The sequence below is a fragment of the Mixophyes fleayi genome, chromosome 1, assembly GCF_038048845.1.
Source record: "Mixophyes fleayi isolate aMixFle1 chromosome 1, aMixFle1.hap1, whole genome shotgun sequence".
NCBI classification, from domain to species: Eukaryota; Metazoa; Chordata; class Amphibia; order Anura; family Limnodynastidae; genus Mixophyes; species Mixophyes fleayi.
In genome coordinates, this window is record NC_134402.1 from 357,654,789 (window position 1) to 357,681,680 (window position 26,892).

The window sequence follows — 26,892 nt, forward strand, 5'->3', positions numbered from 1 at the left end:
TTGTATTTATGTACCTACTTGATGCCTTGGTGAAATAGAAGGTGGCCACTGTATTGAAATGTTCCAAAGGTCTTGTAAGGTTCTACACAGTATTCTCTAATACTGGCTTGTGTGTTTGAGCTATATCTTGGTTTCAGAGTGTTCTATTTGACAGGAAAGTAACCCCAAACCCATAAGTAACATACATAGCACATGGCCATACGTTGACTTAGCAGACCCACACATTTAATGCTTACAAACGTCATTATTGTATGCCACACACACACTTCACAGTTACATTTTAGTGCTGAAAACACTATAGATACTTACATTTGTCAACAGCTTTCACCATGGCAACATCCACCAACTCCAATGGAAAGTGCTATGGCACTGAGGCCAGCACAATCGGCCTGATGGTAGAAACAGCCTGTATATATAAGAAACACAAACAAAATGTCTCAAATGTGCACTTCTCAACACTGTATGTGCTGCACAAAAACATATAAACCTTACATGCCTGACTGACCAGTGTTAGGCTACAATTTCAATACAAAGATTTGGCATTAACAGTTTGACACTAGGGGACATTTACATACTAGACCATTCTGGCTTTTAGTTAAATAGCTAATACAAGCAGCAAATTTGCAAAGTTTGGACTGTGCAAACTGTACCCTACATTTCAACCCAAGGACGTTGATGTAGGCACATTAGCCAGTAGATGAAATCAAACACATTAAGGTGCATTTTACAAAAGACACTGATGTTAAACTTTGGGGCATTTAACGAGACATCCAACACACAATTGAAAACTAACTTACAGGTTGTCATTGATTTTACCATTAGGACACACTATCACACCAGCTCATGTATATTTCTATCCACATTTGGACTGGCCATACATTAGTGATTCATATTTTGAGTAAGCTTGGTCATTATTACAGCAGAGAGCTTTGTTGTTTAAAAACAGTTCCAAAACTCATTTACCTCAAAAGTTTCTCTCAACCACATACTGTCTGTAGTTGGAGCCACGCACTGCTTCACGAGGGGGGTCCTCACAATCTTCCTCCTCCTCAACCTACTCCTCCTCCGCTTCGTCCACCCCAGCAACCTTCTCCATGACCCCTGGAGCCCCACTCCGGATGGAACACCAGACACAGAGCGATGATCTTACAGGCCTTCCTTGGCTCATACATGAGGGCACCACCAGACCGGTCAAGGCATCGAAATTGCGCCTTAAGAACTCCAAACGCCCTTTCAATGACCGATCTGGTGGCCCGATGAGCCGAGTTATAGGCCTCCTCCTTCTCTGTGTGTGGATTCAAGATGGGAGTGAGGAGCCAAGTGCAGGAGGGATACGCATTGTCTCCTATGTAGAATGAGAGGAAAGATATAACAAACAAACATTAATACAATTTAAGAGTAATAATAGATATGCATCAATATCAAAACATACTAAAATATGAGTAATAGCTTTATTCTATGCTAAATAGTAAGGTTAATGAGTCATAATACTGTATAATTGCCATCCTTTGAAAACTAACAATGTCTAAGAATGGCCCCAAACCAAAGTGCACTCCAGATTTTAGTATTACACTTTACACAAAACTAATACTTACACACCTGCCAGTGTACACTTTTCACAGGACACATAACCTTTACTGTTAGGTCAGTTTGAGTAATAGCCCTACATTACCATTAAATCTCGAAAATGTGGTTAAATTTCTATATGTACTGTATAGTTCTCTCCCGCAGCTGTCACTGAATATCAACGTCAGTAACAAGCTGCTGAGGGGGTGAGGAGGCTGCTGGGTCCCGGCGCCCGGCGGATTGGTAAGTTTATGTGTTCTTTGTTTTTTTTTATGTCTGGCTCGCGGCACCCCAGTGACAGCGCCGCGGCACCCCTGGGAGCCGCGGCGCACAGTTTGGGAACCTAGGGTATAGGCTGATGGTCAGCAGCCAATGAGTCACTAGGAGAACAGGTGCTCTGTGGTATACAACGAGAGGACAGAGGCTGTCACTATCAAGTACTCTGGAGATGGTAATGGAAGTACTGGAGCAGCAATAGTTCAACACAGCCAGAGGCTGAAGGCTGACTGAAGTGGTGGAGGTAACCCGTGGTAACAGCTGATGAGTCACAGATGTAGCAGCAGCTCTGAGTGGTAGCGATGAGAGAACTGGAGCTGTCACAAGGAAGTACACTGGAGATGGTAAGTGAGGTACTGGAGCAGCGAAGGTTCAACACGGCCAGAGACTGAGAGCAGGCAGGCGTAGCAGAGGTAACTCGTGATAGCAGCTGAGGAGTCACAGGTGTAGTAGCGGCTCTGAGTGGTAGCGATGAGAGAACCGGAGCTGTCACGATGAAGTACACTGGAGATGGTAAGAGAGGTACTGGAACAGCGATGATTTAGCACAGACCACGAACTGAGAGCAGACTGGAATACAGGCAAACCACAAGGAGAACAGGAACCAGAACCACAGGCTGCAGGAAGTGAGCTTGAAGAACAGGCATCAGGCAGGTGAATCCAGGAGGTTTAAATAGTGCTCCAGAAGTGCTTAGCCAATGAAAAAGATGGAGGAGGTCCTGAAGTGCAATAGGCTTGCACCTGTACAGATCTGAATATAGCTGAATGAATGAACTGGAGAATGTCTGATGCTGGGACATGGCAGTTTCCAGATGAATGGACTGCAGGTAACGAGACAGGTATTATCTGTGGGACCGGAGCGTTACAGTACCCCCCCACCCCTTTAAAAGTGGCCACTGGACGCTTATACAAAATCTTCTGTGGAAACTGAGCATGGAATCTTCGGAGCAAAGCTGGAGCATGGATGTCAGAAGCATTGACCCAAGAACGTTCTTCTGGACCAAAGCCCTTAAAATCTACCAGATACTTGGTGGTTCCTCTGGAGATCTTGGAATCCAGGATCTGTGTGATCGCAAACTCCTGTTGCTGAGAAAATTTGGGTACTGTGGAGGTGGATACTGGAACGGAGAACCTGTTGATAATGAGGGGTTTGAGAAGAGAAATATGGAAGGAGATATAAAGGGAAGCGGGCAGCTGAAGCTTGTAGGACACTAGGTTGATGGCCCGAAGTATTTTATAGGGTCCAATGAAGCGAGTTGCAAACTTCATGGAGGGAACCTTGAGGCGAATATTCCGAGTTGATAGCCAGATCTTGTCTCCCACCTTGAGTGCTGGAACCGGAAGACTTTTTAAGATTTGCAACCACTTTAGTCCATATGGTGGAAAAGTCACGAATGGTAACCTCAACAGCCGGAACATGGGTGGGTGGGAGAGGAGAAAGTTTGGGAAACAGAGGATGAAGCCCAGTAACCGTAAAGAGTGGTGAAAAAGCAAAAGACTCATGGAAGAGATTGTTATGTGCAAACTCGGTCCATGGCAGGAGGTCAACCCAATTGACCTGGGAGGCAGAAGAGAATAACGTGATGAATGTCTCCAGATCCTGATTCACCCTTTCAGTTTGGCAGTTGGATTGTGGGTGATAGGCCGAGGAAAAGCTGAGTTGTATACCGAGGGATTTACAGAGAGCACGCCAGAACTTAGAGGTGAATTGAACCCCTCTGTCAGATACAATTTCCATGGGACAACCGTGCAGACGAAAGATTTCTTTTATGAAGTGTTGAGCGAGGACTGATGAAGACGGCAGACCTGTGAGAGGAACAAAGTGGGCCATCTTAGAGAAGCGGTCCACAATGACCCAGATGGTATTGCATCCTTTACTGTGTAGAAGGTCAGTAACGAAGTCCATACTGATATGAGTCCAGGGCTTGGTGGGTATAGACAAGGGTTGTAATGGACCCATAGGACTCGCACGAAGACTTTTGTGTTGGGCACATACGTTACAAGCAGCTATAAAATCTTTGACGTCTGATCGAATAGTAGGCCACCAATAGGAGCGGGATATCAACTCATAAGTCTTGAGAAGCCCCGTGTGTCCAGAGAATTTGGAGGCGTAACACCAGCAGAGTAATTTTTCCGAAGAGAAGCAGGGACAAATGTTTTCCCAGGAGGAGAATTGGTCGTAGTGAGTCCTACCAAACATTTAGGATCCAAGATGGGACGACTGAGAGGTAGATCAGAGTTCAGGTCAGAGTTGAAGGACTTGGAAAGTACATCTGCTCTCTTGTTAAGATGACTTGGCTTGAAGGTCACACAGAGGTTAAAACGAGAGAAGAACAGTGACCAACGGGCCTGGCGAGGGTTGAGGCACTGAGCGGACTGTAGGTATAACAAATTTTTATGGTCAGTAAATATGGCAACCACATGCTGAGCCCCCTCCAAAAGATAACGCCACTCTGACAGAGCCAACTTCATGGCCAACAGCTCCCTGTCTCCAATCGTGTAATTCCGTTCTGCGGGTAGAAACTTGCAGGAGAAAAAGGCACAAGGAAGAAGTTTGTTAGGAGGATACTTCTGGGCTCCTACTGCTCCTACTCCAATAGCAGAGGCGTTCACTTCTAGAAAAAATGGTTGCGAGAGATTGGGTTATTTGAGGATGGGTGCAGAAGAGAAGGCCCGTTTCAGAAATGTGAATGCCTCCAAGGCTTCCTTCGTCCAATCCTTGATATTGGCCCCTTTATTCGTGAGGGCTGTGATGGGGCAACAATGGTGGAATACCCCAGGATAAATTATCTGTAGTAGTTTGAGAACCCTAAGAAGCGTTGCACGGCTTTGAGGGTGGCGGGACGTGGCCAATCCAAGATTGCTCGAACTTTCTCAGGGTTCATCTGTAGCCCAGAACCGGAGATGATATACCCTAGAAATGGCATGGAGGAAGCTTCAAAGAAGCACTTCTCTAACTTACAATACAGTTGGTTCTTCCGGAGCCTAGACAGAACCTCAATGACATGTTGGTGATGTGAATGAACATCCTGGGAGAAGATGAGGATGTTGTCCAGGTAGACGACCACAGATGAATAGAGCGGGTCTCTGAAGATCTCGTTAATGAAATTTTGGAAGACAGCTGGAGCATTACAAAGTCCGAAGGGCATAACTAAGTACTCGTAATGACCGTCACGGGTATTAAATGCTGTCTTCCATTCAGAGGTGGTGAGACTCATCCTTTTTTTTTTTTTACAAAAAAGAAGCCCGTTCTGGCTGGAAAGACAGACAGCCTGATGATTTTCCTTGAAATATACTGACATGGCTGAGGTTTCAGGCTGGGAAAGTGGAAAGACTCTTCCTCTGGGAGGATCCTTCCACGGGAGCAATTCTATAGGACAATCCCAAGGGCGTGGGGGGGGGGGCAAAAGCTTAGCTTGGAACTTATCGAATACATCTGCGAAGTCTTGATACTGAGGAGGTAATCCTGGGAGAAACGTTTTGGAAGCGGAAGATAGAATCTTAACTGGCTTGACTTGAGCTAGGCAATTGGACCGACAATGAGATCCCCAGGCCAGATTTTCAGAGATATTCCAATCCAAGCTAGGAGAATGTATACGAAGCCAGGGCAGACCTAAGATAATGGGAGTGGTAGAGTGCGGCAAAACAAAGAATGAGATTGTTTCGGAATGCAGAACCCCAATACGGAGACCCATCAATGGCAGTGATGCTAACAGGTGCCTCTAAGGGTAACACAGGAATAGAACACTGAGATACTAGAGACCAGGAAATAAAATTCCCCGCAGCACCCGAATCCACTAGTGCTTGAGAGAATTCTTCAGAGGAACCCCATAATACGGAAACTGTGAGAATATAAGCGGAGGATGGGAAGGATTTACATGTCCCCAGTCTGACCTCCCCGGAGCAGACTAGGGCCTGGCATTTGCCGACCTCTTTGGACAGGAATTCAGAAAGTGACCCGGCTCACCACAATAAATCCATAACTTGTTAAGACGTCTCCTATCCCTCTCTTTGGATGTTAAGCGGGTCCTTCCGATCTGCATAGGCTCTTCAGGAGTAGGAGAGGTTGAGTGAGAACGAGGAGCGGATTTGAAGGATGAGCAGTTAGGATGTTCTTTCTCTGCTGACCTTTCGTGGAAGCGAAGGTCCACTTTATTACAAAGAGAGATTATCGCATCCAGAGTGGTAGGAAGTTCTTGGAGTGCCACTACGTCCTTAATTTTGTCTGATAGCCCTTGCCAGAATGCTGCTACCAAAGCGTCATTATTCCAGGACAGTTCTGGGGAAAGGGTACGAAATTCAATGACATACTGGGCGACTGTGTTAGCACCTTGACGAAGCCAGAGAATGCTGGCAGAGGCTGAAGAAACTCGTCCGGGCTCGTCAATGATCCACCGGAAAGTAGCTAAGAAGACTAAGTAGGTGCTGAGTAAAGGATCCTCTCGCTCCCATAGGGGAGAGACCCATGCCAAGGCCTGACCGGACAACAAGGAGATAATGTCAGCTATTTTAGACCTATTGGAAGGAAAATTTGGGGGCTGTAGTTCAAACTGTATGGAGCATTGGTTAATGAAACCACGACAGAGTTTGGGGTCCCCATCAAATTTTGCCAGTGTAGGTAGCCTCAGAGAAGAGGATGGACTCTGCGGAGTAGAGCGCTGGTCTTGAGGAGAGACAGCAACAGATGGCTGAGCAGCCTGTAGAATGTCCAGGCGACCGGTCAGAGTCTGGAAACATTGTAACAGTTGCCGTTGGATGCTATCCTGTTGCGTGAAACTAGATGCTTTAGCAAGTCTCTTGCTGAAGGCTTCACCAGGGGATCAGACATTTGGCCTGTTCTTACTGTCACGGTTGGCTTACAGGAAATTGATCCCTAGGCTCTGCTGAACATGGCTAAGCCAACCACGGGCGCGGAGTCTAACAGACAGGTGGTTTTCACCATGAACCCCCGCAAGGAGGTATGGTCTTAGCTGCACCAAGTCTGCAGGTCGCGGTCCCGTGAGTGAGTGTACAGCAAAATTATGTGAGGAGCCAGGTGAAGTGGATGGAGACGATGGAGTCCAGAGATGAGTGGTATAAATACAGGCACAACAATAATATAGGCTGACGGTCAGCAGCCAATGAGTCACTAGGAGAAGAGGTGCTCTGTGGTATACAACAAGAGGACAGAGGCTGTCACCATGAAGTACTCTGGAGATGGTAATGGAAGTACTGGAGCAGCAATAGTTCAACACAGCCAGAGGCTGTCCCAGTGGAGTGGAGTGGTGGAGGTAACTCGTAGTAACAGTTGATGAGTCCCAGATGACATAGCAGCTCTGAATGGTAGTGATGAGAGAACTGGAGCTGTCACAATAGAGTACACTGGAGATGGTAATAGAGGTACTTAGGGGTATGGATGAGCCAGACAGGATCTTATTGAAGAAATTGCTGAATCAATCTCAGGTTACTTTTATAAATAAGAGCCATAAGGGGGATTGACTATTGATTAATAATAAGGACGAGATAGTGGCTTTACAGCACACCTTTCTGAAAAAAGATTACTGTGAGAAGATACTATATTAAGGACACTGACTGCTATATATATCCATACTCAGTGACCCCATGTAATTTAGATCATCTATCCAAATTGACTGACCCAATAGAGGCTATTTTGTCTCTGTATTAAAATGTTTGGAATTAAAACAAGATTTATAGTTACCAATATACTTGATTGATTTTGCAGTAATGAGATTCACAATAAAATAGAATCACTTATGATTATAATACTAATAAGATATTAGTGGATCAACTAATATAACACAGTGAGGCATGGCAGTTGATCTGCCATTTTAGAATTATTTTTGTTATTTTGCACACTATATTTATTTTCCACTTTTTTTATTTCGCTACTAGCGGTACTAAGGTTTTCCTGCTTTGTATCTTTGTTCTTTTTCTGATTAGATTCACATGTGAGAGGTGCACCGTCCCAGCTATGAGATAGCTAAATGATGGAATAATATTGACTGGGTAGTGATTACCTAGTGCGTTGGTATTCACACTTTTTCTACTTCCGGAATATCCGGAGACTCCCAGAACACTGGGAGACTTTGAAGATTCCCTAGGAGGTAGACTCATCTCCCTGATCCCCGCAGTGTCTGTCATACTACAAGCAATGGCCACCGCTCTCATTAACGGGACATGTTTTCTAATAAACTGATTATATACTATTCTTTAGTCTTTTTTTTAGATAATGCTAGGTACACACTGAAGAATTTTCCAACTGACGTGTTATCTACAACGACTTTACCTTTGACCGAAGGTCCGATTCCTCGGACAATTAATGTGTACACACTAATCACATTTTAGACGATTAACAAAAGACAGCGACTTTTCACAGCCATATTGTCGTGAGCAAAGAACAGAATTTTGTACACAATGAAACGACTTATGAGGTTCATGTAACGATATCCCCAAGATTTTTTTTTTTACTAATATGGATCATGTTGAAGAACAACTAGCAACTGCTCTTGTTCTGCTCACTGTGGCAAGAAGACTGCAAGAACAGAACCGAAATGAAAGAAGGAGAAAGAATAGATCATTTGGACCAAAGAGTGGTTCAAGAGGAGAGACTCAATCTCTTATATGCCTCTGCTACAGGAGATCGACTATTGGCAGTTGCTCGTGGATCGATCGGAAACTTATACACACTACATGGTAAACTTTCTAGTTAAAATCCACACTTCCCTATTTGTAAGATAGTGTTGCTGCCTTTAGGAATAAAGAAAAGGGGAAGGTCCCTAACCCCTAATGGTAAAGCATACAATAAAGGAATCCCAGGCACAATAGAGGTGAGTGAGTAGTATACAATTTTGGCTGCACAAAATGAATAATCAAATAATGGTACAACAAAATGTATTGAATAAAACAAATAAGTTCCAAGTGCACTGGATAAAATTACATACATTGAAGGTAAATCTGGGTTGATTTCGATAATGTCAAGCAACCGTATTGTAGCATATTGGTCACATATGAATGCAGTGAGTACATATGCAGTTGGACACATCGACAGGGCATAACAGATGGTAAAGTTTGATGAAGAGGGACGGAGAAATGGACTGGGCACTCTGGGCATTTTACCTACTCCAAGGGTGAGTGACATCTACAACTCCCGTCCCACTACCTCTCGAACACCATTACCATCACGGAAAAGTTATCAGATTTGATCCACTCTTTATGCCAGAACTCACCTGGGGGTAAATGTATCAATATGCGGGTTCGAACCCGCATATTGATACATTTACCCCCTGGTGTCTCTGACTGTATAATGTCCCTTCTGCTATCTGATATACAGCATACCATCCAGTGGAATTCATCCAAAGTAGCCCACAATTGACTTTACTGCTACTAAGCAGGATTGGCAATTGTAGTGTTTTTTTTGACAATTAAAAGAATATATACCCTCCGGATAGTTTATAAACTCCAGAGAGGACATTACAATTCAGGACTCACACTGTTACCACTAGATCCTCCCATCTAGATGGAGGTTTTTCATCAGACTTTCCCATCTGTTATGCCCTGTTGATGTGTCCAACTGCATATGCACTCGCTGCATTCATGTATGACCAATATGCTACAATACGGTTGCTTGTTCATTCAATACATTTTGTTATACCATTATTTGATTATTCATTTTGTGTACCCAATGACCGTCGCCTCTCTTCCCCCCTGATCACCTCCTCTCACGCGCGTATCCAAGACTTCGCCCGCGCTGCCCCCCTCCACTGGAACAAGCTCCCTCCCGCCATCAGAACTTCCCCCAATCTGTCCAGCTTCAAACGGTGTTTAAAAACCCACCTTTTTCTTAAAGCTTTCCAGTCTCCCACTTAACTTCCTACCTGTTCTTCTGACCATTCCCCTTCCCCTAGCCTTCACTCCCCTTCATTCCCCTCCCCCTATCCATTCCTCCTTCTCTCCCTCCCCTGTGTCTCTCTGTCAGTCTACCCCACCCCTTAGATTGTACGCTCCTTTGAGCAGGGTCTTCTCTCCTCCTGTCTTCTCCACTTTTAACTCTGCTCGCCAGCTTCCCTACCTTCCCCCTTGAGGACCCTCTTCTCCCGTCCCCTCTCGCTCCCTCCTCTTCCCCCTGGGGGTCTTCCTCTCATCCGTGCCCTCCCTCCTTGGGGCCGTTGTTGGCAGATGTTCCCCTCTCCCCGCCCCGCTAGCTGTGCCTTGAGCTCACTGAGTTACTGTAATTATTGTTTACTGTACTGTGCTGTCTCACCTCGTATTGTAATTTCGTTTGTCCCTGTATGGCGCCGCGGACACCTAGTGGCGCCCTATAAATAAAAATTAATAATAATAATAATACCCAAAATTGTATACTACTCACTCATCTCTTTTGCGCCTGGGATTCCTTTATTGTATGTTATACACACTCCATGATCGTTAGGTGGATTGGTTGGAAAATATTAAACAGTATAATCAACCAAATGAGTCGACAATCAACACTTTGGAACGACTTTCGACCATCGTGTCACTATACACACTAACCCGACTTCCGACCGAACGGTTGTATGTCAGCTGATTTGCCCAATTATTGGACGAAAATGCTCCGGTGTGTACCCAGCCTAACTGACCTATCAGACTGTCCTACATATAGAAACTGGTCTGCTTTAGTCATCTGGGAGGCCTCGAGTCCCAAGCTGAGAGCTTCCATGGAAGGCAGCAAGTGCTCTCCCAGAAGACAGCTTCTGGGAGAGCACTTAACCGGGTCAAGAATGTCTTCTGTTGTGGGAGCTGGTAGGTATGGTCCCAGTGTCAGGAATAGGTGCTGCTACATTTCAAGGTACTGATGGCTTTGGCCCAACTCAAGATGGCCTCTTGAACTGTATTTCTTTGCTACTCTTGAGGTCCCGAAAGGTCCCTTTTCTAGGTTTGGATGATGAACTGCCTAAGTTTAAGTGCCCAAGGAAAAGTTAATGGACACCAGCTTCGGCTAGGGAGGAAGTCAAGAGTCCCTAATCGCCCTGAGGAAAAACAAACACAATTTTTTAGTTAGTGCAGAGAAATGTTCCATTGGCATTCAATCTTCATTTGGAGGCAAATTGAATATTCATCAGTCTGGCCTCCTGCAAGCCTCTATCCACAAGACAGACTGTTAACTATGTACTGAGTCATGTGTTAATGACATGTTCCAGCATGTTATTAATACAAAAATATATATCCAAAAATATAAAGCCCTATTCAAACAAGTGGTTAATAAGGGTTTTGTAAAAATCTGATCATGCTGTGTTCCAGATGAACCATAGCGTGAACTGCTCTGAATATCGCCTAGGCTTAAGGATCATCAATCCTGGTGCCTGCACACCTCAGCCATTCAGACAAACAGTATTGGCTCAGGGCAACCCCCAAACGCTGGAATATTGTGCATGCTCAATCTGGAACACTGTGTGAGAAAGTTCTTACAATACGCTTATTAACCTCTCAACTGAATGAGCCCTTACAGTCCACCATTACCTCTTTGCATGTAATAAAAGAAGCACTGCTCCCAAACTTCTGACATCATTTACTTTTGCAGTTAACTGTGCTGAATTAATTCAATTGCTATATCTAAAAGAAAAAAAGAACACCTTTCTTGTCAATTTATTAATTAAACACAGGGAACTGTAGTTTTAAATTAAGCAGTAAGTCCAGGAGCAAAGTGTTTTTTACTAGGTGGAAGGGTCATGTTGGAGTGACTGGTATTAGTCATCACCTTTTGCATATCTAACAACTGTCCCTATTTAGGTGGGACATCCCAATTTGTGGGACACAAAATGGGTGGGGCTTACTATAAAGGTGGGTGGAGTTTGATACAAATATACCTATTTGTGGATGGCGTTTGGGTGGTTCCGGGGTGGTGCTTATTTTGTCCCGCTTTTGGGTTTCTAAATGTTGGGAGGTATGCCCTTTGTTGGGATCTATGCCCTTTGTCAAGTTCACATTTGCATCAGAGTTTAAATGGGTACAATTTAGGCCCTATATAGTCCTTGAATCTAATTATTTTCCTGCTCTTTATTATGAAGCCATACCCTGTCACTTCTACATATTTGCTATATTATGATATTCTTGTATTTGGTAGAAACAGCTCTACTGCCATCATAACTATCTTTCTTTTGTTTTTATATATTAATGACGAGGCAGTGCTACTGTGACAAATGTCTATGTTGTTGTGGAATCGCCAGGACAGCACTGACCACATAAACTGTGCAATTGGTGGGAATCAGCCGTTAAGCAGTTTATTACCGTCTGTGACATTGTACACTTAATTTAAAATACTATAATATTATGTTTTTCGGACCATGTAAAATTGATCATATATTGAAAACTACTTTTTGCAAAGCATCTGTCAGTTTAAAAATTAACTGTGGTTCCTGCCCTATGTCATCTCTCCCTTCAGGCATAGTTATCAACATGTTATAACGGTTTACTGGGACTTTTAGCAGCTAATCTTGCACAACAAAGTATGTCTCTTGCAATGCTGTATCATGGCAACTTGGAGCCCTACAATCCCCTTCATGTCAAGTTCACTGAATTTGATAGCAACTTTTTTGCATTTGACAAAAACCCTTCTTCAATAAATATTATGATAAAGCCTAGAGAATAAAAACAAAGGATAGCAATTGCATCTAACATGCAAAAAATAGTAATGGTATCTAAAACATTGCTTCTTTGTATGAAAGCTGTAAGAGACTTTAATGGACAAATCTTCAAAACCTCGGACTTTTCCTGGAAATTAGAGACACTTACTAACTAAGCTCATCCAACGCTGGAACTGCACTATCTCATGTTGCCGCTAGGGGCAGCATTTGGCGAAGGTCAGGATGAAAAGAGCGCGCTCCTGTGCGTTCACCAAGCTGCTTTTAGTCATATCGTCTTCCTGTTAGTTACGGAAGTGACGTTCGGCACACGGAAAGCGTCGCCTTGGTAACTGTATCAAGCTGCTCTAGCTCTTTCCACGAATATCACTGCTTTATCAGGTAATATTGAACATATATTGATATTATTTCCCTTCAGCCCGTTGGTGTTGGTTGTTACTTGTTCTGATGTTAATGTAATGCTAGACATTTAAAAAAGCCTGGTCATAAGTATTAATGTGAATATAAATACACCCAGTCAACACAATGGAGATTGCAAAAACGTTACTGCTTGCTGTCCAATATCTATTGCAAACTAACACAAGAGATATATTGCTCATCCCAATTGATCTCAAATAATCTGTGTTTACACACTAATGCGATATCGGACCTCACAGTCATTTATCATGTGATTGGCACCATAATTGGGTGAAAAACCTGTAGTGTGTACCCAGCCTATCTTAAACTACTGTTTTTTTCTGTCTTGTTTCCTGCATGTAATAAAATTGACACTTTATATATTTTTATAGATTTAATTCCTACAAGTCAAAATGAGCGATCAACTTAAATTCATTGTGGAAAAGCTGAACAAGGAACCATTTAAGAAGAACTTTAATTTGATAACATTTGATTCGCTAGAGCCCATGCAGTTGTTACAGGTTCTGAATGATGTTGTTGCAGAAATTGATTCAAAGGTAATATTGCATTGTGTATATACGGACATGAAAGTGTGCTCTAAATGTACATGTCAATTAAATGTCTAAATGTTGTATAAAAGTGTTACATTTAACATATACCCTTTCACATGATAGGTTTAATCTACGTTTTATAAATAAATAAAGTTGCTTTAGTTTTGGATTGGAAATATGTATATCTTACTCACTTGCATAAAACACAAAACTGGGGAGAGGACAAACTAGCAATTGCTATGCTAGAAAGCTCCATGTCCCAGTAGAGGAGATTGTGACAGTGACACCTGCTACTTAGAGATCTCAAATGTATGTGATATAATAATATTTCCAACAAAAGAGACTTTGTTATGACTTCTCAATTGTAAGTACTAAAGAACCTGTAACAATAGTCTACAATATGTCAAGTCTATTAAATTCAAGTGTCATAAATTCAGAACCATAGTTAAAATTGCGGTACATGAAAGACCAGACCTAGGAGTCACACCACTCAATGACAGTTGTGATGTTACTGGGATTGCTTTAAAAATGCAGAAGTACACAACTTATACCCTGCCCGAACACAGTGTCTAAGTCAAATAATTGGATGAAAGAAACTATATTGATTAATATTGTTTTACCATGCGATTGCAATCAGTACGCCACGTGTTATGACACAGTCGCATGATAACGCACACATACTTATACATTCACTTGTACATAGTTCATTTTTATAATAGTTCCAACCCACAGTTATTTTTGAACAAATGTTATTGAATTTATAGTTAAATATGATAATGTTAGAAGCACTTTATTGAGATCTAAGGTTCAAGTTACAGGAAACCTATGTTTGGTGTCATTCTAATCCCCTATTTATCCTTAGTGATCCGGTTCCATCGGCTGTGAGATTGCACTTCGCATATGCTAGTTATGGAATATAGGGAATTAATAATCAGAATGGTATTGTGGTGTGTGTAATGTAAATAGACCAGTTTGAACTAGCTTTCGACGGGAAGATTAGTATGCAGCTGTTGGAGAGCTGACCCCCACCCTTGGAGGGTGTCGTATGAACTACACTATACTGGACTGTCCTGGAGCCTGAACCTATGGAAACATGCCAAGTCTTCTGTATTGTATTTACTGTAACACCAAATGTATATATATTGCTCTCTGGAACTAGCATTCAGTCTCTTTGACCATAGACTTCCATTATTGAATTACTGTAAGCTGGATTCAGCAGGGTGTGGCGTATGTATCGGCTGTACTTATTTAATTGTTATTCTTTTGCTAATAAATCACTTTGTGAGTTGGAACCACACAAATCGCAGCAGACAATGATTATTAGTAAACAATAAAATAACTTTAATAGGATTCAGGTTGACAGCAACAATCATCTTTATAGGACAATTTTGGTGGGCAGTGCAAGGGCACTAATAGGCACAGTATTTATATACATTTCCTATTGGAAATAATGGTGCAACTTAAAATTACACACATCCTTGCCATCAGCAAGTAACAGGATGGAGTTGGCAGGACAGATAGAGTCCTCATAGGCAGCATTGTTGGTAAGTACATAATGCTGGTTTCAACTTGCCGCCAGATATGGCTCAATGTATTCTTATTGGTACCAGATATGGCTCAATTTTCTATAGCTGGTACCAGATAATGTTCGGCATAATATTCTTGTCAGATTTGAGTTAGGTTTGTAACATACCTACAAACTGTCTCGATTTAGGTAATTTGAGAGATCTGTCCCACCAATCCTATTGGGACAGATCCCGCGGGTGAGAAATTGGGAGGTATATCTTGTCTCATTCACTGCATAGCAGAGCAGCAGTGAACTGGTGCGCACGACAATGAAGATGTTTGGGGGAGAGTAGAGTACAGTTATGTGACATGTCCCCCATCATGATGTGGCCCCCTGTCCTGAAGCCGGATACCCAAATGTTGGGAGGTATGTTGTAATCTTGGCATCAGATATTGCCCAATTTTCTATAGTTGGCACTAGATGTAGTTCAGTATATTAATATTGGCACCAGCTAAGGTTTTCTTTGTCTATAGTTGCCAACAGTTGTAGTTCAGAATATTATTGTTGACACCAGCTATGGCTCAATTGTCGTATGGTTGACATTGAATATTGCTTATCATATTAATCTTGTCGTCATATTTTGTTTTACAAGGCAACCTGCATGATTGTGTGGCCAACATTATACATTGCTGTAAACAGATAACTAAGGGAGACAAAAAGCTAGTCAATTTCACTTATCTCCAAGTAGACTGTTAATTTGCATATGCATGAATTGGGATCCCTGCTGGGCTTGATTGTTTTTTGTTCTAAGTGTAAAGTAATATATAGAATCTAGACTGCTATAACTAGAATTACATCCAATTCCCCCCTGTGTTTTTTTTTTTTTTAATTATCTCTTTATTGTACACAAAGATAAAATGCAATAAACAAGCAACAATGCTGACAAAATACAATTGTAGGGGAGCTATCCCATTGATTGTCTACCAGGGCAGCAACATAGATGATGGAGGGAGGAGTCCAACGCTCTAAGCAATGGGGGGAAGAAAAGAAGTAGGATAGTCTGAACCAATTCAAAAGTATTCTAATATACTCTAATATACCATTATATTCAGAAATGAATTCAGATTATCCCTCTAATTCATACTTGCCTACTCTCCCGGAATATCCGGTACTCACAAATTCCGAGTAGGTCTCCCGGACTCCCAGGAGAGCAGGCAATTGTCCTACATCCTGCCCACTTTGAGCCTCAATGATGCGAAATTGCGGGAAATCGCGTCACTCTTGCCCCGCCCCCATGACAGACTGTCAATTTTGGTGTGGTGGTGGGGCCAAATTCGCATGATCAGCCTGCCCTCCCGCTACGCCCCCTGCTCTGGGATCTCATGGAGGAAAACAAACAAAAGCAGGCAAGAATGCGCTAGTTGTCTAGTAGATTCAAATACTCACTCGCGGAGGGTCATCAAGCAATTTGAGATACGGCCCTCATTTAGCATAGATACGTTCAACTCCGTTATCAACATGACAATGGTGAACCGTCTGTCAAAGTATAAACGGTCTAATAATTTGGATTTAATTTAGAAAATTGTAGGGGAAGCATTTGAGGTCCATTTACCCAAAATGGCTTTTTTTCCTAAGGTAAAAATAATAGAAAGAAGACGGGTAATATTGGTGTCCGGAATGTTATCTTTCCAAGTATACTTCTAATTACCTTTTAATGTTACCTTGGGGCAGACCATATATGTACAAAATACTATTTTTATGTGCATTAGTTTTTCTTTCTTTCCACGTTTGTTTTGCCTTCACACTCAACTAGCAGCCATATATTAGACTCCAATGTTTCATATTATAAAATATAGGACAGTATTCATTATCTTCAATCTATATTTGCCAAGTCCTATATGTAATAAATGTAATCTTAATATTTGATTCTATTTTTGTCTTTGTAGCATTCTGTAGACATTCGTGAGGAAATGCCTGATCAAACAGCCAAGAGAATGTTGAGCATTCTCGGTATCCTGAAATATAAACCTCCAGGAAATTCAGGAGACATGTAGGTACCAATAATCAGAGACGTTTGCAAGTTGGGCTCTGAAGGAATTTGGATAAACATTTGTATCGCAGTCCCAGTAGGCAAAATCACAGCGGTTTCTTTCTGCAGTGAATACATTGACTTCTCACAATCATGACATACATTGTACTTCCGAATTCCGTCAGTGTGCAAAAATATATATTACAGATTGATTTTTTTTTTAACACAGCTCACAATTAATTGATATTTTAATTATCACCACTTATGTATATTGTACTTTTAGCTGCAAAGTTTATAAAACACAACCAAACACAACAATGCTATATGATTGAATGCAGACAATTCCCAATATAAAGATTTCAGTAGAAACTGGCGTATATATATTTTTTATTCTTATATCTTTATTAAAAGATATAAGAATAAGAAGTGTGACTTTCACTGTGTCTGTTCATTGGTGCTCTTGATGGGATACTCATGAAGAATCACTGCTAATACTGCACAGTGCCACTAGGGGGTTCGATGGTGTAGTGTCCCAAAGCTTCTTGTTGAATAGGGTCCAATTTGCTCTTAATCTTGTTCTGCAGGTCCGCTCACTCCTGTGTGTCCATATGTAAGCAATTCTGAATTTGCAGGGACCAGGCCAGCTTATATTCTTTTCAAGTGTTTACATTTTAACTAAACAAAATGCAGCCCATACCATGTAACCCTGCCTACAAGTATAATAGTTATAAAACACTTAACATGAGAAAAAACCACAGCAAGTACCTACAGCAAGGACACCTTATACTATGATAATGGCATGGTGTGACATAGTGCAAAGTACAGTATGCAGGAAATATAGTAACTTCGTTCCTGTACTTAGATAAGAGAATAGAACAAACATGGGAAAGGTCATTTGACATATACAGTCAAAATCTACATACAATATCCAGACTTACTGTACCAGGTTCATAATACAAATAACAAAAAAGGATATCTGTACATTGAACAGAACATGTACTGCAGTTAGTTCTCATACTAACTTGTGAAATAGATCTACAGCAATAATGTTTTATTCTTCGTGCTAAATTATGAATCCCTGTAACTACTATGATTCAACAGAGGACCTGTAGGTGTAAAGCTATTTGCTGCAGGTTTCACTGCTAATCAAACATATCTGCACTTTTATCAAATCTTGTCTGACAATATTGTTTAAATAAACAGAATAATACAGAAAATATGAAGCTTTTTATAAAGGTGTAACATATAATCTATCCAAAACACAAAAAAAGTTTTTTTGGGTGGAGTAAGGTTACATAAAATAAGAAAATAATTACTGTCCTATATTGAAAGGATCCCCCAAACACCTGCCTGGACCATTACAGTCACCAGGCGGGGCTTGTCGCAACGGAGACGAGGACATTTTTCTTACCCTACTCCACCCAAAAAAGTTGTTGTTTTATTTTGGATGGAGTTATTTTTTAAATCCCTCCAGCATTAAGTATTTTATCTAAATTTAACTGGTCTATGTTCTTACATTGCTTGGCAGTAAAGACAAACTAGAGACATTTAAGAAGTGTCTGTGTTGTTTCACAGATCAACCAGAAGAGGGTGCTGTTTGATTGATGAACGCACTATCCTGCTCCAAGACAATACTTACATCACTGTACTTGCAATATGAAACAAGGATTTCCTTTCGTTTACAGTTCCATAATTAACTGATTTATATAAAAATAATGGCACAGCATGTAATTTCTTTAAAATATAATTTGCCAAAAGATGTATATAGTAGTCCTCTTCTGGTAAATTCACATATCCAATCACTGCCTTCACCTAATTTGTAATCATTGCAAATCCCATTATGATTATTCCTTTCTCTATGTCTGGAATAACTCTTGACTTTTTTCCCAAGGCAATATTTATTTGTCCTCCCTTCTGCCCTGGCATGAGAGAGGCATCAGGATGGTCATTTATATTGTAGTCTCTGGCCACTGCATCCCATTGATACCCTGGAAGAAAAATAAGATTTTTACTCAACGTAAAATCCATTTCTCTGACTCCATTGGGGGACACTGCGAGACATTGGGGTATAGTAGTGGGCTCCGGAGTCTTGTCACTTTAACTGCTAAGTCTTTAGACTCCTCCCCTGCTATGCCACTCCTCTCCAGAGAGATCCTCAGTTTTGAATAACCAAGAGTGAACTTAAATGAGGTAATATAACCTGGACAGGTCTTAAATTATAAAGAACCATAACCAAAGTTTTCACACACAGAACTATATACAGAGCAAGGGAGGGTGCGCAGTCTCCGCCAATGGAGTCAGAGAAATGGATTTTATGGTAAGTAAAAATCTTATTTTCTTTTTCCTGCCATTGGGAGACACTGCGAGACATTGGGGATATACCAAAGCTTCCTCAAGGGTGGGAATGCTCTGGACCAGCTGCACGCATAATCCTGCGACCAAAGCTTGCATCAGCCGATGCAAAGCCTTGAAATCTATTAAATTTAGTAAATGTGTGTACGGAAGACCAAGTCGCCGCTCTACACAACTGTTCCGCCAACGCCCCGTGTCTAGCCGCCCAGGAGGCACCCACTGCCCTAGTAGAATGTGCCCTTAATTTCTGCGGAACGGCTAGATAAGCTGAAATGTAAGCCTCACGAATCGTGGACGTGATCCACCGGGCAATTGACTGCTTTGAAGCAGGCCAGCCTCTTTTATTGGCGTCGTATAAAATAAAAAGATCTCTGGTCTTTCTGACCTGAAATGTACGGTCTACATAACTCTGTAGAGCTCACACCACATCCAAGTACTGCATATACCCTTCTCAAGAGTCTTTCTTCGGTTGGAACGCAGGGACAACAATTTCCTCATTTAGGTGGAACCTGGAAACCACCTTAGGAACAAAAGATGGCTTGGTACGAAGGACCGCCCTATCAGCATGAAAAATAAGAAAAGGAGGGTCACAGCGAAGCGCCCCGAGCTCAGACACTCTACGAATTGAAGCTCTAGCCAGCAAAAATACCGTCTTCCACGTAAGATACCGTAAGTCAATAGACTCTAAGGGCCTGAGTCATTAAGGAGAGCAAAGCATAAAAACAGAGTAACATTTGCACCTGGCCAAAACCATGTTACATTGGAGGGGGAGGTAAATTTAAAATGTGGGAACAGATTCATAGTTGGGGTAGGACATGTCCTAGATCAACTTTAAATTTCAGTGTAATAATAAAGCTATCAAGTATTTGTGTGCTAGATGAAAAAACATTTAGTATTATGTGCAAAATAATAAACTAATTTGCACCCCTTTCATTGTAACATGGTTTGTCCCAGAGAACATTTACTACTTTTTTGCCTTAATGACTCAGGCCCTAAAGGTTCAAACAGAGGCCTAGAAAGAGCACGAAGAACCAGATTGAGGTCCCAGGGCTCGACAGGATGGCAAAAAGGAGGTTGTATACGTAATACCCCCTGTAAAAATGTCTTGATGTCTGAATAATCAGCAATCTTTTTCTGAAAGTAGACAGAAAGGGCGGATATCTGACCCTTGAGGGAACCCAGACGTAAACCCTTCTGAACACCTACCTGAAGAATTTCCAGAACGTGGGAAATCTTAAATCTTGAAGAATGAAATCCCTTAGACTCACACCACGCAATATATGTCTTCCACACTCTGTAATATATGGAAGATGAAGAAGGCTTTTTGGCCCTAATCATGGTGGTTATAACATCCTGAGAGAAACCCTTAGCTTTAAGTATTAGGGTTTCAATAGCCAGGCCATCAAAGCCAGCTGATCTAAACCATGGTAAAGGAATGGACCCTGAACCAGAAGATCTGCCTGAATGGGAAGCCGGAATGGAGGAGCCCCTGCTAATAATAGTAGATCTGAGAACCACGCTCTGTGTGGCCAAAATGGAGCTATTAGAATAGCGGGAACTCTCTCCCTCTTCGCCTTCTTTAGCACCCGCGCAATCATTGGAATGGGCGGGAAAATGTACACCATCCGGTATTGCCAAGGGGCCGACATGGCATCTACTATTTTCGCCGCTGGGTCTCGAACTCTTGCGCGGAACCTGATGGTTCAGACTGGACGCCATCAGGTCTATTTCGGGACAGCCCCAACGCTCCACCAGTAGGGAGAATACCTGACTGTTTAGAGCCCATTCCCCGGGATGAAGAGTATGTCTGCTGAGGAAGTTTGCTTCCCAATTCCTCACCCCCGGAATGTGAATGGCTGAAATATTGGGGACCTGATGTTCTACCCACGCTAATATGCGTCTGGCCTCTCGCATTGCAGCCGCGCTGCAAGTGCCCCCCTGATGATTTATGTACGCTACCGTGGTGGCGTTGTCGGACTGAATCTGAAGAGGTTTTCCTCTTAGAAATTCCTGGGCTCCTATCAGAGTATTGTACACTGCTCTGAGCTCTAGAATATTTATCGGAAGAATGGATTCCTGAGGGGACCAGAGACCCTAAAGCCTCAGAGTTCCTTTTACTCCCCCCCACCCCAACAGACTGGCGTCTGTTGTGACTAGAGTCCAAGACAAGGTCTGTAAGGATTGGCCTCTCTCCAAGTTGGATCGGGACGTCCACCAGACAAGCGATAGCCTTCTGGGCGTGGACAGACGAACAATTTGTTTGTCTAAATTCTTCTGAGACCCTGACCACTTTCGCAAGATCTCTGCCTGAAGTGGACGGGAGTGAAACTGCGCAAAAGGAACTGCCTCGAATACCGAGACCATTGTCCCCAGAAGTTTCATGCAACTGAGTACCGAGACTCTCTTTTTCAATAGCATGGCCCTGGTCCTTTTCTGCAGAGCTAAGACTTTTTCTGCTGGAAGAAAAACTCTCAGAGACTGAGTATCGAAAAGCAGACCCAAGAAAATTCAACACCCGTTCGTGACTCTGAAGAAACTGCATAACAGTCTGAATCTGTTGGGATAGAAGAATCGCAGACGGTGCCTTCAACAAGAGGTCGTCTAGATAAGGGATAATTGTTATACCCTTCTGGCGCAAAAGACTGGCCATGACTGCCATGATCTTGGTAAAGACTCTGGGGGCGGTAGCCAGGCCGAAGGGGAGAGCCCTGAACTGAAAATGCGCCTCTCCTACTGCGAACCGAAGGAGACTCTGGTGTCCCTCCCAAATCGGTACATGCAGGTAGGTATCCTTGATGTCTAACGATGCCAAAAACTCCCCTTTTTCTATCCCTGCTATCACAGAGTGAAGGGATTCCATGCGAAATTTCTGAATATTCAGCTGCTTGTTTAGTGACTGAAGATTGCATCTGGCTTTGGCACCAGGAAGAGGTTTGAATAAAAACCTTGACCCCTTTCTAGAGGAGGAACCTGAACTATTACCTGCGCAGTAAGAAGCTTTTGAATCGCTTCCTGAAGTGCAACACGCCTGAGGGGAGAGGAGTGACGAAGAATCTGTGACGGGGGGAGTGGGCTAGATCTATGATATAACCCCGGGACACAATTCCTATGTCACGCGGAGGGCTTGTCTGCTGGACGAGCAGAACCTCTCCTCGCTGCCCCTCTATCTGCTCTGCTTCTATTAGCGGATGCCCTAGAAGCTGAGAACTGTCCTCTGCTAGAAGAACCTGCCCCTCTGAAAAAATTCCGAAAGGAGCGAAACCTACCCTGACGGGGCCTGTTTGAGACCGTGGGTAGAGAAGTGCTATTCCCCCCCCCCCCCCCCCACCCCCGTAGTCTCCTGTATAACCCTTTCGAGCTCCGCCCCGAATATCCGTCAAAGGGTAAATTCTCTAAAGCTCTTTTAGAGTCTGCATCCACTGACCAAGTCCGTAACCATAGGTTACGACGAGCTGCTACAATAAGAGCAGAGGCCTTAGCATTCACTGATACTGCATCCATGGCAGCGTTCGCTACATACTCCGAAGTTTCTAGTACGTGCTCGGCTAGATTAACGAGCTCTGTACGCGGAGTGTTATCTCTAAGACCTTTAATCAAAGCCTCCATCCATAATTGAACAGCTTTGTTAGCCCAGGCTACAGCCATATTTGGTCTAAACAGACTTCCTACAGCGGTATACGCTAAGCGAAGAGCTAGATCACACTTCTTATCAGTGTGTAGTCCTTAAGGGCTATTCATTCTTGAACAAGAATAGCCGAAGATGAAGCTAACTGGGCTAGCGGAATGTCCAACCTAGGCAAAGTCTCCCATTTTACTGTGTCTTCAGGAGGCAGAGGATAAAGGGACTTAAACTTTCCCGGCATCATAAACTGCTTATTTGGCTTCTGCCAAGCTTAAGAAATAATCTCCAACATTTCTGGAGAAAGCGGGAATATTGCTAACTGTGCCTTAGGTCTTTTAAATAAAGAGATACCTTTTGGTGCTGAGGGCTCTGGGTCAGCCAACCCTAAGGTATGCCTGATTCCCAAAATAAGACTATCCACACGTGGAGACTGAGTCAGAATCAGAGAGAGCCTCCCCTTCCGGGTCTATATCTACCTTACTTCCTCGGCTGAGGAGAGATCAGAAAGCTGATCTATGTCCAGACCTGCATCAGTAATAGCTCTCTTACCCCTCTGGGAAATAGAAACTAACCTATCTTCCCTGTGGGTAGACCCTGCCTGTGATGTGGAAGCATTCTCTTCAGACTGGCTGCCTGCAAGTGTAAGTGGGGTAGTGTTGTCACGTACCTCTGTTACCCGAAGCATCACAGCCGTCAGTTTCTCCACAGCCGAAGAAAAGGATTGCATCCAGGGCGGTTCTACCACTGCAGAAGACCCCTCCTGGGCTGAGCTGTCTCGCCTCTGAGCGTCCGCAGTACAAGCTGCGCAAAGGGTGTTTCGGTCTGTGTCCAACAGAAAGTTTTGTGTTACATTTAGAACAGGCATAATACATTACAGAAGGCACAGAGTGACCCTTGCCTTTAGCTGTCCCCTTCTCCATCATTGTCCTGCTTCTTAAAATTATTATTAAAAGTAAGGCAGACAAACAGAGAGAATAATAAGTACTGGAGACTCCTAAACTAGAAAGTCTCTCACACTATAGGCACTCCTCACCAATGCAAAAGCCTGTAAAGTACTGTCTGTGAAAGTTTTTACCACAAATAATTCACAAAAACCTCCACACTGACTATTATCTTTTAATACAAGCCTGTATCAAAAAGTCTGTCCGCAGAGGAAAGGCACAGCAGAGGCTAGAGAACCGTTAAACCGCTGTCTCTTCAGTTTCCCCTCACCAAGTGACAGAGCTGCGCGCGGGAAAAGAGCCTTGAAGGAAGGGGGATATCGAGTATCAACTCCTCATTTTCCTTCTGTTTCTGCCCGCACTGCTGGCCTCCGCTGTCTGGGTCCCATAAAGACCTGGCAAAATGACCACCCAGCAGCGCTGGAAGCGCTTAAGTATGCCCAGAAGCACTTATTCCTTGAAGCGGTCTGACTCACCTGCTATGAGTGTGAGCACCGCTGTATTCCCCTTAAATGAAAGCTCGTTGTCTAGAGGCGAGCGGGGGAACTGCCGGCATGGATCGCGGCGGGGGAGGAGAGGCTGTTACAGCATCGCTCCCTCTGACCGCTATGGAGGCATCTTAACTGTCGCGGATATCCCGCTAAACTGTCTGCACCAAACATACACAGCCTTGTTTCTATTAAATTACACAGCCCCCCTCCTATCTATGGAAATGCCGGCAGTAGTTACAAGGTAACAGAGCACTAGGCTTCTGATATCTGCGCTGGGGTCCCCAGAGAGCAGAGCTAGGTCTTGCTCACTGTTTTCCTGGGTCTTGTACTGAACCCTGCGCTTTGCACCTGTATAAGGAAGAAAATAAAAACATGCAAACCTATAACTAAACGGGTATAGGCAGGAGCCTATACCTCAGTGACCTAACTCCAAGTCACTTCAAAAAAACTGAGGATCTCTCTGGAGAGGAGGGGCATAGCAGGGGAGGAGTCTAAAGACTTAGCAGTTAAAGTGACAAGACTCCTGAGCCCACTACTATACCCCAATGTCTCGCAGTGTCCCCCAATGGCAGGAAAGAGAAAAATAGATTTCCAGTCAGTCCGACCCTTTTCATATCTACAGATGAATGCTCCCTTCCTAAACCTGGCATAACTAGATCACTGTTTTCGCTCAAATCTCTGTGTGTGCACAATCCTCTCCTAAAAGGGCTTCTATTCATTCTCTACAACCTACTTATTGCAGCCAAACAAACATAAAACTGATTGGGAATCTGATCTGGGCAGGCCATCAGAGGAGTATACCTGGACCACAGTGAGGGAGAGAGCCTTGAAGTCCTCAATCTCCTCCCTAGTCAAGAAGAACACATATAAAGTATATTATAGAAGTTACCTGGTTTCCACAAGGTTAAAGAGGATACTGCATTGGAGCAACGCTGGAGAGGCTTTGACGTCAGAAGTTCTTTCGTCCACATCTGGTGGTCATGCCCTAAGATCAGTTTTGGGACAGTGTAGCCAAACCCATTAGTGACATTACTAAGGTTTCAATCTCTATATGCCAATGGTCTTTCCTCCTTGGCTCCCAGCTTGAGGGACTAATAAACTTTCAATACAAATTCTCAATGCTGCCAGATACCTGGTCACAAAGCACTGGCAATGTTCAGATCCCCCTTCCAGACAGCAACTCTTCTGTAAAATATGATACCTGGCGACCTTGGAATAAACTTCTCCATATTTATTTGGGTAAATATCATATATTTACCCACATTTGGTGCGATTGTTTCATTTATAACAGTCTGTCCACCCAAAGCGATCCCCTCCCAGGGCCTCCCAAAGCTCTTTCTGTAGCCATAGTCAAGTGTTTGGTTTCTCAGTTAACCACAAACCCACAATAGTTTAATTCTTTAGCCTCTGCCTACATTCAAGAGCTTCTATTCCCCCATAATAAGCTTGGGGATAGGGTCCTGTCTCTGGCCTCAACTATCCTTACTCTTAACCCCCCCCCCCCCCCCTCCTATTCCCCATCCATACTACACACCCCACTAAGTTCACTACCAATACCAGATATCAACAAACACCTGTTCTTTCTTTTCTGTGTTACTCTAAATAGTCAGGTTTACCTGGTGGTTTGTTTTCCTATTTGTATGAATATTAAACCTAAGTAAAATCTTTAAAAAATCATCATCACCATTTATTTATATAGCGCCACTAATTCCGCAGCGCTGTACAGAGAACTCATTCACATCAGTCCCTGCCCCATTGGAGCTTACAGTCTAAATTCTCTAATATAGACACACACTCACACAGACAGACAGACAAACAGGGAGATAGACAGACAGAGACTACGGTCAATTTTTGATAGCAGCCAATTAACCTAGCAGTATGTTTTTGGAGTGTGGGAGGAAACCGGAGCACCCGGAGGAAACCCATGCAAACACAGGGAGAACATACAAACTCCACACAGATAAGGCCATGGTCGGGAATTGAACTCATGACCCCAGTGCTGTGAGGCAAAATGTGCTAACCACTAGGCCACTGTGCAAATAAAAATAAATGTTTTCAATATCCTTAAAGATGTGCTAATGTCTTGCATTAGTATAATTTGTTGGTAAGGTCCACGGTGAGTGGAGGTATTGAGGGCTGTGGGTAAGGAACACTACTTTTAAATTTGGAGGTATAAGCAGCCAGTGACTGATGTGAGATGAGGAAAGGTTTAGATGGGGTTGATCAGACTGAAGACTAGATGGTCTTTGGAGTGGAAGTCTAGATACTGTTACAGTAATCAATGTGGGCAATTATGACAGTATATTTTTCTGATATCCTATGCAAGAAAGGGGCTTATTCTTGTGATATTCCTGATGGTACCATACATAAGAGGCAGAGATAACTCTAGGGCAGTGGGTTTGGGAGTTTGATACTGTTCAACAGTTAAGGCCTCCATTTATTACCATTGTCGAGTAAACATCATTTTGATTTAATGCCATTATGTTGGGGAAACCAGTACAAGATTTTTTTTCCCTGACTGGATTTGTATTGTGACAACTGGTGAT

At 43.0% G+C, this 26,892-nt stretch overlaps 1 protein-coding gene across 2 annotated transcripts in view; it reads left to right on the forward strand.

Moving 5' to 3' along the window:
- The first annotated feature begins 12,737 nt into the window (after nucleotides 1-12,737).
- IFT81 (intraflagellar transport 81) overlaps nucleotides 12,738-26,892 on the forward strand; it is an 89,608-nt gene continuing 75,453 nt past the window's right edge. For both annotated transcript variants that reach the window (XR_012677777.1, XM_075178331.1), the window contains exons 1-3: nucleotides 12,738-12,838; nucleotides 13,246-13,410; nucleotides 16,858-16,961. Coding sequence is in view for 1 of the 2 variants with exons in the window: in XM_075178331.1 (XP_075034432.1) it covers nucleotides 13,267-13,410; nucleotides 16,858-16,961 (248 nt within the window). In the remaining variant the exon portion in view is untranslated. The remainder of the gene's footprint in view (nucleotides 12,839-13,245; nucleotides 13,411-16,857; nucleotides 16,962-26,892) is intronic.